The following is a 12,500-nucleotide window of genomic DNA, read 5'->3' as shown; positions in this document are numbered from 1 at the left end:
AGAGCGTCATCTCACATTCCCTTTAAGAGCAGGCGCGCTTGTTCCATGGCGGATTGCTATTATAACGGCGGATTTGCCAGGAGCGGTTCACAGCCGAGGAGACCAACGTTCTCATCAGGGCCGTAAAACACAGAGAAGTGACATTGGGGATGGAGAAACCCACCCAAATTAGCTTCGGTTAAACAGGCGTATGATAATTTGGGTAAATGTGTAAGTTAGATTTATGCCTATTTTTTCACATCTTCATGGACACCACAATGATTTCCCTCATGTGGAATATTTTTCCTTGTAATAATGTATGGTTTGCAAAAATGAAAACTGCTGCACCTGTGTGTAGATGAGAGAAGCAAAGTGTATGCGCGTTGTGCACACGCTACATTGATTATGGCCAAGCATGCGCCCTTAAAATAGCATCTGAATAACATGCGCAACACTCCACTAACTTTAGACGAGGTTTCTCCTGGTCAGTGGAGGAATTGTTTTCTGAAACTGCAAAATAGCACCAGGGAACGTTTGCGCCGGAACACGCCTCCTCTTCTCGCTGAACCACCCCCGGGAGCGCAAGTTCATTCCCTAATTTACCGACGTGCGTCTGAGGGAAAATAGGAATGATACATGCATCGGTGCAATTGCGCTGGGTGCAAGATAGGGCCCAATAAGTTGAGTTAATGTTCAAATAAAATAGCAATGATTAAAATTCAAGTATATTTGATTCAACACTGTGCTGACTTCTGTGATGTTATACGACATCTGTTATCCTCTTTCTCTGCACTGTGTGTTTGTATGTCATTTATTTCCTCGTGTTCTGTTTCTAGTGATGTAGAATGTTTAATTCTTAAACTTCTCTTTGTTTCTAGATTATCCCTGGAGGTTTCCCAAGAGCACGACAGAGTCTAACGTCATTAAATGGCTTTACCTCCCTGATTTCCACACTCAGCCCAACTCCCTGTTCCTCGTCTGTGAGTTCTGCCTCAGAAATGTACAGCATTAATGTTTATGTGTGTTGCCATTTAACATTTGAGGTTCCGCTGTTGTGTTTTGCTTCTTAGCAGAGCATGAAAACATGAAACTGTGTTCAAACTTAATCAATCCTCAATCCAAATCAATCCTTTTAGACTGTCCTACATTTCTGTTTTTCGATAATACCACCACGAATCACAGTGTTTGCAGTCTCTGACAGACAAAACCAAAGAAATGAATGTCTAAAAGTATTAAGTAAAGTAACAGCGGTCAATAGACATGCAAAAACTGGACCCTCAGCCTCTTTGTCCTCCATATCCACCCTTAAAGGGAGACACCCCAGGTGAATAGGAAATTTTTTTTACTAATAAATATCAGCATGAAACTTCCCCAGTTGATTACTGACATTAAGACAAATATCTTTTGTATTACAAGTTTTTTGAATATTTATGTTTAAATATGCAAATTAGGCAGTATATCATTAAATATGCACTAATTTGCATATATTTCCAGAAGATAAATCTGAACATTGGATAACGCCAGATTCAAAATTCTTGTTTCATTTTGTTGACATATTAGAGTCAAAGGTTTTTTTGGATATCTCTTTTTATCACTCCATTAATAAGAAAAAACTGTCAACAGCCATAAAAAAAAACAAATTTCGCCCCGTTTTTAGGTATAAAATGTTGTATAAATCAGAATCTGAATGATATATGAACCTCTGTAAAAATCTTAAGAATATAGATAGGAATACAACTGGAAAGTGTGGTGTGTGTAAGTGCTGCTGAAGTGGAGATTTCTGGCTCAGAGAATGAGAGAAAACCCATTTTGAGAAAATGGCCTTTAAAATTGACATCAACCAATAAGATTTCGCTTTTAGAGTTAAATGCCCCATTGTACTTTCATGATTGGTTGCTGATAAAAAAGGAAATGACCATATTTGGATATGACAACATTGTACAGGAGAGAGAGAGCTTTCCAGCGCCGGTGCAGACAGCGATCGCGGAGCAGCGGGATGATTGAGAACGCCAACTTTTGTTGAATTTAGGAGAAATCTACAGACGCAAATAGACAAAGTGTAGTAAAAATAAAGATCTAAATGTGTATTTTGGACCTTTTTTTCACCACAAGTCTGAAAGAAGACAATGTTATTGAAGACAAATAGCCCAAAATCTCAAAATTGACCAGTGAAATAAAAACGATGTTTGTGCCTGCCGTGTCTCGCCTTAAGTGTGTCTTCTCCCTCTCTGTGTCTGTGATGTAGATGATTTCATGCTGTTGCTGTGTGCGTCGCTGCAGAGACAGGTGTTTGACGAAGAGAACAAAGCGGCCGTTCGTCTGATGGCGGGAGATAACGTGGAGATCTGCCGAGATCTGGACGCTGCATCGTTCAGTGTTCACAATCCAGTTCCAGACTTCATTCACTGCAGGTACAGTACACACTGCAATACACACACAACACACACCCTTACACACTGCAATACACACACAGCACACACACCCTTACACACTGCTCAACACACACCCTTACACACTGCAATACACACACAACACACACCCTTACACACTGCAATACACACACAACACACACCCTTACACACTGCTCAACACACACCCTTACACACTGCAATACACACACAACACACACCCTTACTGCGTTTCACTGCTAATACTGTGTGTCATCACAGAACTGGTGCAAAGTAGATAGATAGATAGATAGATAGATAGATAGATAGATAGATAGATAGATAGATAGATAGATAGATAGATAGATAGATAGATAGATAGATAGACATAGAGATGGGTAGATAGATAGATAGATAGATAGATAGATAGATAGATAGATAGATAGATGGATGGATGGATAGATAGATAGATAGATAGATAGATAGATAGATAGATAGATAGATAGATAGACAGACATAGAGACGGATAGAGAGATAAAGATAGATAGATAGATAGATAGATAGATAGATAGATAGATAGATAGATAGATAGATAGATAGATAGATAGATAGTTTATTCAGGTCTTTGCTTGTCACTCACTCTACTGTACTTGATCCTCTTTCTCTCACTTTCCAAGAATTTCCATGGATCATATTGCAGGAAAAATCCATAACGCTCCATCACACGCTCTCTCTCTGTCTGCGCTCTAACCCAATAAGTAGCTTTTAAGTATGGACTGATCTTTTTTCTACAAGGTGATTGATTTAAGTGGAGGAAGCATCTTCTTGTTGTGGTCCATCAATGCAGGTCCATATCACAACATCTCAGCTTTTCATCAGAGCTCTTAGTACAGGCGTCCAGTGTGGACAAACACCGTGAAGACAGGAGATGTGCTTTAACCTCTGGAGTGGCATAACAAGACATGTGCAAGCTTTTAGTGTGCGCCGCTTCCATAAACATGTGAAGGAATCGATCCGCTCATCACAATTACGCCTGCCAGGATGTCTGATATTATACAGGAAATGAAGCATAACCGGTTGTGACATCATCTCATTTAAATAAATGATGGCTGCAATAACGTTTGCGTACTTCTACAGTGCACTTAAAATTGAAGTGTCTTTTTTTTTTTTTTGCTGTTAAAATACTTTCTACTTTGCTAGTTTATTAAAATTATCACAATATTTATTTGTTTTAATTTTTTTAATTTTAGTTCTATTTTATTTTCAACCATAATGTAGAAACATTAATGATTAGGAGTCATGATTAGGATTTAAAGAATTTTTTTTTTTTTAATAAAAAATAATTATAATTATCATATGAAACAATGTTTTTAGTAACAGTTACATTTTTTGTAATTTTTTGAGACATTTATAAAAGTTTAAAAACTGTATTATGGCTCTGTGGCCCTTTCAAAACATTATTATATTCGAATGAACACAATTATTTCATAATGCATATACATATTAGCCCAAAATGCATGCAGATTTCAAAATACTTTCTACTTTGCTAGTTTATTAAATATCACAATATTTTTTTGTGTTTTAAGTTTTTTTTTATTTTAGTTCTATTTTATTTTCAACCATAATGTAGAAAATGTATGATTTAGGAGTCATTCATTACATTTAATTTTTCTTTTATTATCATTATTATTTGATTTGATCTTTCATAATTATCATATGAAACAATGTTTTTAGTAACAGTTACATTTTGTTGTTCATTTTTCTCCTCTGCTAGTTTAAAATGCAGAGACATTTATAAAAGTTTAAAAACTGTATTATGGCTCTGTGGCTCTTTCAAAACATAATTATATTCGAATGAACACAATTATTTCATAATGCATATACATATTAGCCCAAAATGCATGCAGATTTCCACTGTGCTATCCTGTCTGAGCATCTTTGGCATGTTATTGGATGCACTAATCTCAGATGATAACCAGACAAACATCATTTAAACATTACTGTAATTCCCTCAGGTCGTACCTGGACATGCTGAAGGTGATCATGTTTAGCTACATGTTCTGGTTCGTCCTGACCATCATCTTCATCACGGGCACGACTCGGATCAGCATCTTCTGCATGGGTTACCTGGTGGCGTGTTTCTACTTCCTGCTCTTCGGGGGCGATCTCTTACTCAAGCCAATCAAGAAGATCCTCCGTTACTGGGACTTCCTCATAGCTTACAACGTGTTCGTCATCACAATGAAGAACGTCTTTGCTGTGAGTGCAATCTCATATCTTGATCTCACATTTTCTGTTTTCAACCGTAGTGCAGTAAATACCAGACTCATCATATTTAGTTATGAGGATATTTGATCTATTTAACTACTTTTTAATGTGCTAGTTTATATGCTTGTAAAACATGTAAAACATCCACATTTCACGTCATTCACTACATTGCGTGATTACGTAAGCAAACTAGGTAATCCGTTCATTGAAACAAACTGTCCAAAATAACCAGTTTACGAAAAGGAATCTCAACCATAACCCTGAAAATTAAATTACTTAAATGAAAAACAATCCAAAAATAATGCTGCAAATGATCACAAACAAATGCTAAAATTAAAAATTATAATATAATTATAATTATAAATGTGGACATCCAAATCATATTTTATTTTATTTTATTTTATTTTATTTTATTTTATTTTATTTTATTTTATTTTATTTTATTTTATTTTATTTTTTATTATTTGTTTTATTTATTTTCATTTTTTTTTTCAATGAAACAACTGGTACATGTTATTTTATGTTTGCATTTTGAAAGCAATAAACATATTTAGAGGCATATTTCAGCAAATTAAATATTTAAGATTAACTACTTAAATAACATGCCATTAATCATGATTATTTTATTATTTTGAGGTGCTATTACATGCATAAACAGAGAAAATAAGTGAATCAAGAAATGAATTGATGAGTTTTGCTAATTAAATGGATTTTTTTGTTGTGTTTTTTCACAGATTATGGCGTGTGGTTATATCAACACTTTGAAAATGAACAGCTGCTGGTTAGTTCAGCTGCTCAGTCTTGCTTGCACCATAAAAGAATACAAAGATTTACAAGGTAAGGAGCAACAGGAGCAACTGTGTGGGTTGAAGTTGGACAAACTTTTTGGTTTCTAACCTTTGCTACATTAATGACTCACACAAAGGCATTGTTTTAAGGCATCATACTTGCGATAGTAGGCCGCTTCATCGTGTGCCTGCGAAGACAGCATGAACTAACAATGAAAAATACTTTGTAAGCATTTATTAATCTTAGTCAGTGTTAATTTAAACATTTACTAATACATATATTAAATTGCATCTGTTAATATTATTAATATTATTTAATGAACCTGAGCTGACATGAACTAAAAATTGTATTTTAACAGTTGTATTTAAGTTAGTCAATGCATTAACTAATGGGACCGTAAAACAGCATATATCCTTCACTCCCAGAATGCATTGCACTAACAAGAGAATGTGGTGTCCACTAACTGTTGATTACAAATATTTTTCGATATAAAAAGTGATGATATTAAGTTAACTTATTTGCAAATGCAATGTTTTATCCAGTATGTGTGTGTGCAGCATATTTCTATGCTTGTTTGCTCAGCAACATGCACATTTTTGAACTCTTCCTAATCAAAAACACCTGATTTAACTCGTCAGTTCATTATTAGAGACTCCAAAGCTGTGCTCGAAACCGCCCCCTATACCCTCATTCACTATTCCCTACATTACTCCAATAATATAGTCCACTTGAAGGAGTGAATGAAAACGAGTGAGTGAATTTGGACACTGAGTGTGCCGGAATGGCTGCCTCTTTTGCATATTTTGTGCTTGCTTTTTAATAATTATTTGAAACTTAGCAAACTGGCATGAAAAGATTTATCTTGAGCTCTGTCATGGAGACAGCCCATAAAACTCCTTTGCAAAACTGTAAGGGAAAAGCTAGTGAATTTATTTAATTTTTTCCGAAGTGTTGACAACTTAGTGTTAACTAATAATTTTTGCAAACTGGTACAACCAACAAAATATTAGTGCATTCCTGGAACTGGGCGTCGTTACACTACATCCTTATGCATCGCTTTCTGCCAGGACTTTTACGGGCTTTTCCCAAATCACGGAAGTGACCTCGACGTACGGGTTAGCGGTAGCATTAGCCATCAGGCAAGTGATATTTAAATAAACTCCTGATGTACTTACAAACTTTCCAATGCCTCGTTTTATGAGTACAGAACCTATTTGTGCTACTGTAGAAGTTTGGTGCCATTCTGGGCATTATTAGTGGGGTAATTTACCAGATACAACCTTGGATCCATTAGCGCCTGCACTAAGACATTCGGCTGAAATCTCTAAATAAGCTCTAACTTTAATAATGTTCGACCAAGGGGAAAAAGGCTTCTGGGGGGTGTTTGGCTCGAGGTCATGGTGCAAAGGACCCTAGGTTGATTTTGCTCCGAACCATCCCTTTAAGGGTATAGGAGTCGATTTCAGACACAGCCCAAGGCTTGAAATGGATGGGTCGGATAAGTGATACATCCAAAATGTGCACTGTTGGTGTGCCTCCAGGATCAAAGTTTAGAAACACTGCTTTAATGGCTTTATATGTGTGTTGTGTGTCTTCAGGCCCGACTCCAGACACGACTTCAGGCCCGACTTCAGGCTCGTCTTCAACTCCATGTTTGGCCCCGAAGGATGAGGCCGGGATCATCTGGGACAGTATCTGCTTTTCATTCCTCCTGCTGCAGAGACGTGTCTTCATGAGCTACTACTTCCTCCATGTGGTCGCAGACATCCGCGCTGGACAGATCCTCGCATCTCGGTATGACATGTAAACTGATTTGTTTGCATTTTTGCTTGAGGTTTATTTTTGTATCTGCAGTTGTTGCATAAATGTAACCGTTGTAGTATGTAATAAGCAAGGTTGGGAATCTAATATTCAAGGTCAAGAATAAGATACTTGTTATAAAAATGATCAATTCCTTTGTGTGCATTTTAAATATGTAAAACCATTCAAGCACAAGAAGACCCACGCACTGTTTTCTCTGCTGCACACACATCCTAAGGGCCCTATCTTACACCCGGTGCAATGCAGCGCCAAGCGCGACGCAAGTGTTTTTTGATAGTTACAGCCCGACGCAGTTATCATTTTCACGTCCTGCCCCACATTGTTTAAATAGATACATATAACATACGTACATACGTACAAAAAAATCTGGTCTGAAAACGAGGTGTGTTCTGGCATATTGTTGGCGCTTTGCTATTTTGAGGCAACAGAAATAGACTGAGCCATTGACCAACTGAACCCTGCTCTAAAGTCAATGGCGCAATATTTTTTTGTTATTTAAAGAGCGCGTTAGTAATGTGCGCCTATAGGCGGGTCCACAACGCGCGTACACTCTGCTTATTAAACACACAGGGACGCACAGCAGCACACAAACATGCCAAATATTTAAAATAAAAGGATTACAATGTATTACTGTGTACATAAAGATATGGTGGAATCCGGCTTGTCCTGTAGATGTTCTGCTTGCGCACTTTTACCTCGCGCACGAGCAGATCCGTTTGCGCTCTGGAGACGCGTTCGGTCTTTCCACTATCAAATTCTGTCTTGTAAATAGCGAATCCCCCATGGCGCGAGCGCAACTGGCATTTAAAGGGAATGGGAGATGAGACTCTGATTGGTTTAATGCACGTAAATCCCAAAACACACCCATTACTCATTAAGAGAATAGGGACAACACTTTTAGACCATGAGCCTGGGGCACCGACCATTTTTCCCGTCGTTAAACTAGCAAAAGTGGATTCGGACTCGCCTTAAGTGAACTTGGCCCCTGCGCTTCAGACCACGCGCTTAGATCGTTAAAATAGGGCCCTAAGTGTCTTTTTGCACTTGAATAGACACATACGCACACAAATATGTCAAAATATCCTCGCAAAAACAGTCAGTTATGTCTTAAGTGAACGTAAACAGTTGACAAAGAAAACGCATGCGTATCAGTATATTGGATCCGTGCAGCTCTTAAAGTGACAGCAGCCTAATATTCCTGCTGCCATCTCTATAATAACGATAGTGATTATTGGAATCGAAATTAGGAATCGATAAGAATCATCCGAGAATATTGTTCCAAATCATCGACGCGTCGCTCAAGATCACCAATTCGTTTATCCTTCTCCTTGATCGCTAGTTTCAGCTCTCTTACTTCCTCCATTAGTCCCAGCAATTTGGACTGCTGGTTAGCCACCTTGCTAATCTCACCAGACATGAAGTTAAGAGACTGTTTGATCTCTTCCATATCTTCTTCATTCTGTTGGTTTTTCTTGGGTGGCATTGAGTATAATAGAAGGAAACAAACCGTTCTCGAAGATCAAAATGTGCTTTCCGTTTTTTGCACTGTTTTCCCGTTTTTTGCACTGGTTCTCAGGTTCAGTAGCTGACAATTACCAATTGGCAGGACCGGTCCAGAATCAGAATCGCTAAGCAGAATCGTAAACATTAAAATTGATAAAAAATGATACCCAACCCTAGTAATAAGTGTAAATTATGAAAAGAACACCACATACACAGTGTAATCACCATGGGAAAAGAGTAAACCTGGGAGTTGTGAAAAATATGATACACCGGTGTTTTGCCAGATGAGAAGTTTATCTATGCATCATCTTTTTACTCTTTTAATTCATCTTATAACTGTATCATATATCTCTTTTAATATTGTAACGCAGTTCAGATGTTATGGGAAGAAGGAGGCGGGAACCGGCGAACATTCAAACATTTTAATGATAAAAAAAGTTTAAAAAAAAGTTAAAAAAAAAAGTAAAAGACAACAGCCCCTCACGGACCAACAAAACAAAACACAACATAAGTTCAGGCCTGTCCTCTCTCGCTCTTCACTGTCGTCGCCACCGTAATCATAAAACGGCCTCGTGCCGCTCTCTCACGGCCCTCTTCCTCGTCCTGCTCGCCACAAATATATTTTAGAACTGTTTTGATTTTCCTTGCTTTTATTTTGTGATTATTTTAAAGGGGTGGTATAATGCTCTTTTCACAAGATGTAAAATAAGTCTCTGATGTCCCCAGAGTGTGTATGTGAAGTTTTAGCTCAAAATACCCCACAGATATTTTTATATAGCATGTTAAAATTGTCACTTATTAAGGGTGAGCAAAAACACACCGTTTTTGTGTCTGTCCCTTTAAATGCAAATGAGCTGCTGCTCCCGGCACAGGGGGCGGAGCTTCAAGAGCTTGTGTCCTGAAAATTTAAAAAACTTTTTTGTTTATGTTTACATTTATGCAGCTGATGTGGTTAACTATCTTCTAATCATTGATTAGCATATTCTGTCATGATAACTTATAAATCGTGTTCCCAGGGGGCGGGGTTTATGTAAATTTTAGGGTTGGTGATGTCACTAACCCGGGAGGAATGTGGTGTAGTCTCTTACAGCCGTTTGTTGTAGTCCTTAAAAAGCGATTTCTTTAAAAGCAAATATCTCCCTTTGCTTTGAACTTTGAGCGTTGTAACTTTGCAGATGTTGTTTATGCTCAAACAGCAACATTACACACTAACTAAAGTTAGAAATGTGAAATCATAATCGACCACCCCTTTAATTATTTTCTGTAAAGCACTTTAAATTGCCATAGTGTATGAAATGTGCTATATAAATAAACTTGCCTTGCTTTGCCTTGCCTAAAATGTAAGTACAGTAAAGTTGAGTGTTGTCCGTCTGTCTGTCAGAGGAGCCGAGTTGTTCCAGGCCAGCATCGTGAAGGCCGTGAGAGCTCGTCTGGAGGAGGAGAAGAGATCCATGGAGCAACTTAAGAGACAGTGAGAAACATTTTTTCATTTCTGTTCCATGATCTTTGTGTTTTTATTGTTCCACATGACTTAATTGTTACACATGACTCGACTCCATTTTTCCGCTTTGTTTTCTTCATGAGCAATTTGGAATATTCTTCACTAAGAGCTCTTAGACCAAACCAACCAATTGTGTCAATTTAGGATGTGTTCACACTTGGCATGTTTGGTTGGATTAAAACGAACCCTGGTGCGATTGCTCTGTTAGTGCGCTTCATTTGAATAAGTGTGAACACCATCTGGTGACACCAAACAAACTGAAGAGACGAGTCTCGATCCGCTTCCAAACTAACTCTGGTGCGGATCGACTGATATATGAACACAACATGGACCAAAGACATGCAAACGAACCAAAAAAAGGAATATGCGACCCTAGGACAGAATGCATATAGTTTTTTTCTCATCATAGTCGAGATGTTGCTCATCACAGTTCAGTTCAGGCATCAGAAGCGCGTCTCCTCACAGCAGATCTTGGTGTGTGACGGAGGGATTCCTGACGCTGTTTTGACTCCTTTAAACATTTATAAGCTCTTCACGAGTTCTCAGCTGGTCAGAATACCATCATATGCAGATACACACACACAACGAGTGCATTTATCCCAGAACACAGCATCGTTTTACATGTTCAGGAAGGTCTGTCGCGAAATATACGTAATAAAAGCCGACCAATCAGATGTGAACGAATCCTTATGCCTTTAGGTTCAGTATCTTTAGGTTCAGTGTTAAAATGTCAATGTGAAGCGGACCAGGACTAAATGTTTTTTTTTTGGTCCGGATCAAAGAACCAAGCGAACCGAACTACAAGTGTGAACACACCCTTAGTGTTATTTTCTAATCAGAAAACACCACTATTAAGAAATTAATACTTTTATTCAGTAAAGGTGCATTTAATTGATCAAAAGTGTCACTTTTCAAAAAAGTTTTCTGTTTCAACTAAATGATGTATTTTTAACTTTCTATTCATCAAAGAATCCTGACAAAATGTATCAGGGTTTCCACTAAAATATGAACTGTTTGCAAAGTTGTTTTTGATTTGTTTCTTGAGCATCAAATCATGATATTAGAGTGATTTCTGAAGGATCATGTGACACTGAAGACTGGAGTAATGATGCTGAAAATTCAGCTTTGCATCACATGAATAAATTACAATATATTCACATAGAAAACAGTAATAATATTTCACAATAGCACTGTTTTTACTGTATTTTTGGTCAAATAAATGCAGCCTTGGTGAGCACGAGACTTCTTTCAAAAACATTTTAGCGATCCCAAAAGTTTTGAACAGTAGTGTATTTTACAACAATGTACATGTGTTATTTGATTTTATTATTATCTGTCAGTAAGAGTGTCACTGCTATGAATGCATTAATTTAGGATGGATCGTATTAAGACGCGTCAGCAGAAGTTCAAGAGAGGGAAGGAGAAGATGCTCAGCCTTGCTCAGGCGTCCGTAGACGAGCCGAAACTCATCCCACCCGATGAGGATGATGATGGTATGATGTACATCATGACAGCAGGAGAGTGTAATTAGGATAAAATCGGATAAAAATGTATTTCTTCGAAACTTCAAATGTTAGCATTCTTATACAAGTGTTGTGTATGTATTTAACTGCATATTAGTCACATTTTCACAAAGGAAAAGGTTTCATTTCCAATTTCACCGTCACTTCTGACGTGCTTTCATTAACGCTCTGACATTTCATTTGCAGAGAGAAAGAAAAACAAGGTGCAAAAAAAGCAGTGGTGGAGGCCTTGGGTTGATCATGCGTCCAGTAGGTTCCTCATACCTTCCTCTGATCCTCCTTGTGTCCTTGACCAGAAGTCAGAGGATTCCCATACTGCACTGGGGCTCTGGCAGACCTCGAACACAACAAACACACCCTCCAGACCTTTGACTTTTCTACATCTATTTAAGGCACTGAGACTGGTTTTGATTGTTACAGATTATACATCAATCAATTTTTTTTTAAGCGGTCGTATCAAAAAGGAATGATATGATATACAGTCAAACCAAAATGTATCAAAAATTTAGACACTTCTTTATTATCAAAGCGTATTCGCTATAGTTTAGAAAAATGGTAATAAAAATATGACAAGAACTCGGAGTTATCAGATGAGTTGATATTTCACTGGTTTTTGTCCGTCCTTCTGTTAGACTGTCTCACAAATGAATTATGTTGAATATCTGTCAGCTGTTTAAATTTAAGTTCACAATTAGATAATACAAATCTAGGTCAGCAAATTACCAAGCA

At 37.5% G+C, this 12,500-nt stretch overlaps 1 protein-coding gene across 1 annotated transcript in view; it reads left to right on the top strand.

Moving 5' to 3' along the window:
• Nucleotides 1-12,500, top strand: part of piezo2b (piezo-type mechanosensitive ion channel component 2b) — a 106,542-nt gene that overhangs the window by 60,860 nt on the left and 33,182 nt on the right. Inside the window, exons 24-31 of the mRNA XM_079876648.1 lie at nt 858-959; nt 2,225-2,390; nt 4,382-4,625; nt 5,369-5,471; nt 7,022-7,217; nt 10,129-10,218; nt 11,623-11,741; nt 11,958-12,020. Coding sequence (XP_079732774.1) covers nt 858-959; nt 2,225-2,390; nt 4,382-4,625; nt 5,369-5,471; nt 7,022-7,217; nt 10,129-10,218; nt 11,623-11,741; nt 11,958-12,020 — 1,083 coding nt within the window. The remainder of the gene's footprint in view (nt 1-857; nt 960-2,224; nt 2,391-4,381; nt 4,626-5,368; nt 5,472-7,021; nt 7,218-10,128; nt 10,219-11,622; nt 11,742-11,957; nt 12,021-12,500) is intronic.

Source organism: Squalius cephalus (assembly GCF_949319135.1).
Source record: "Squalius cephalus genome assembly, chromosome: 7".
Classification (NCBI taxonomy): domain Eukaryota; kingdom Metazoa; phylum Chordata; class Actinopteri; order Cypriniformes; family Leuciscidae; genus Squalius; species Squalius cephalus.
Note: the sequence above shows the minus strand (reverse complement) of the source record. Positions and strands in the feature narration are given on the sequence as shown.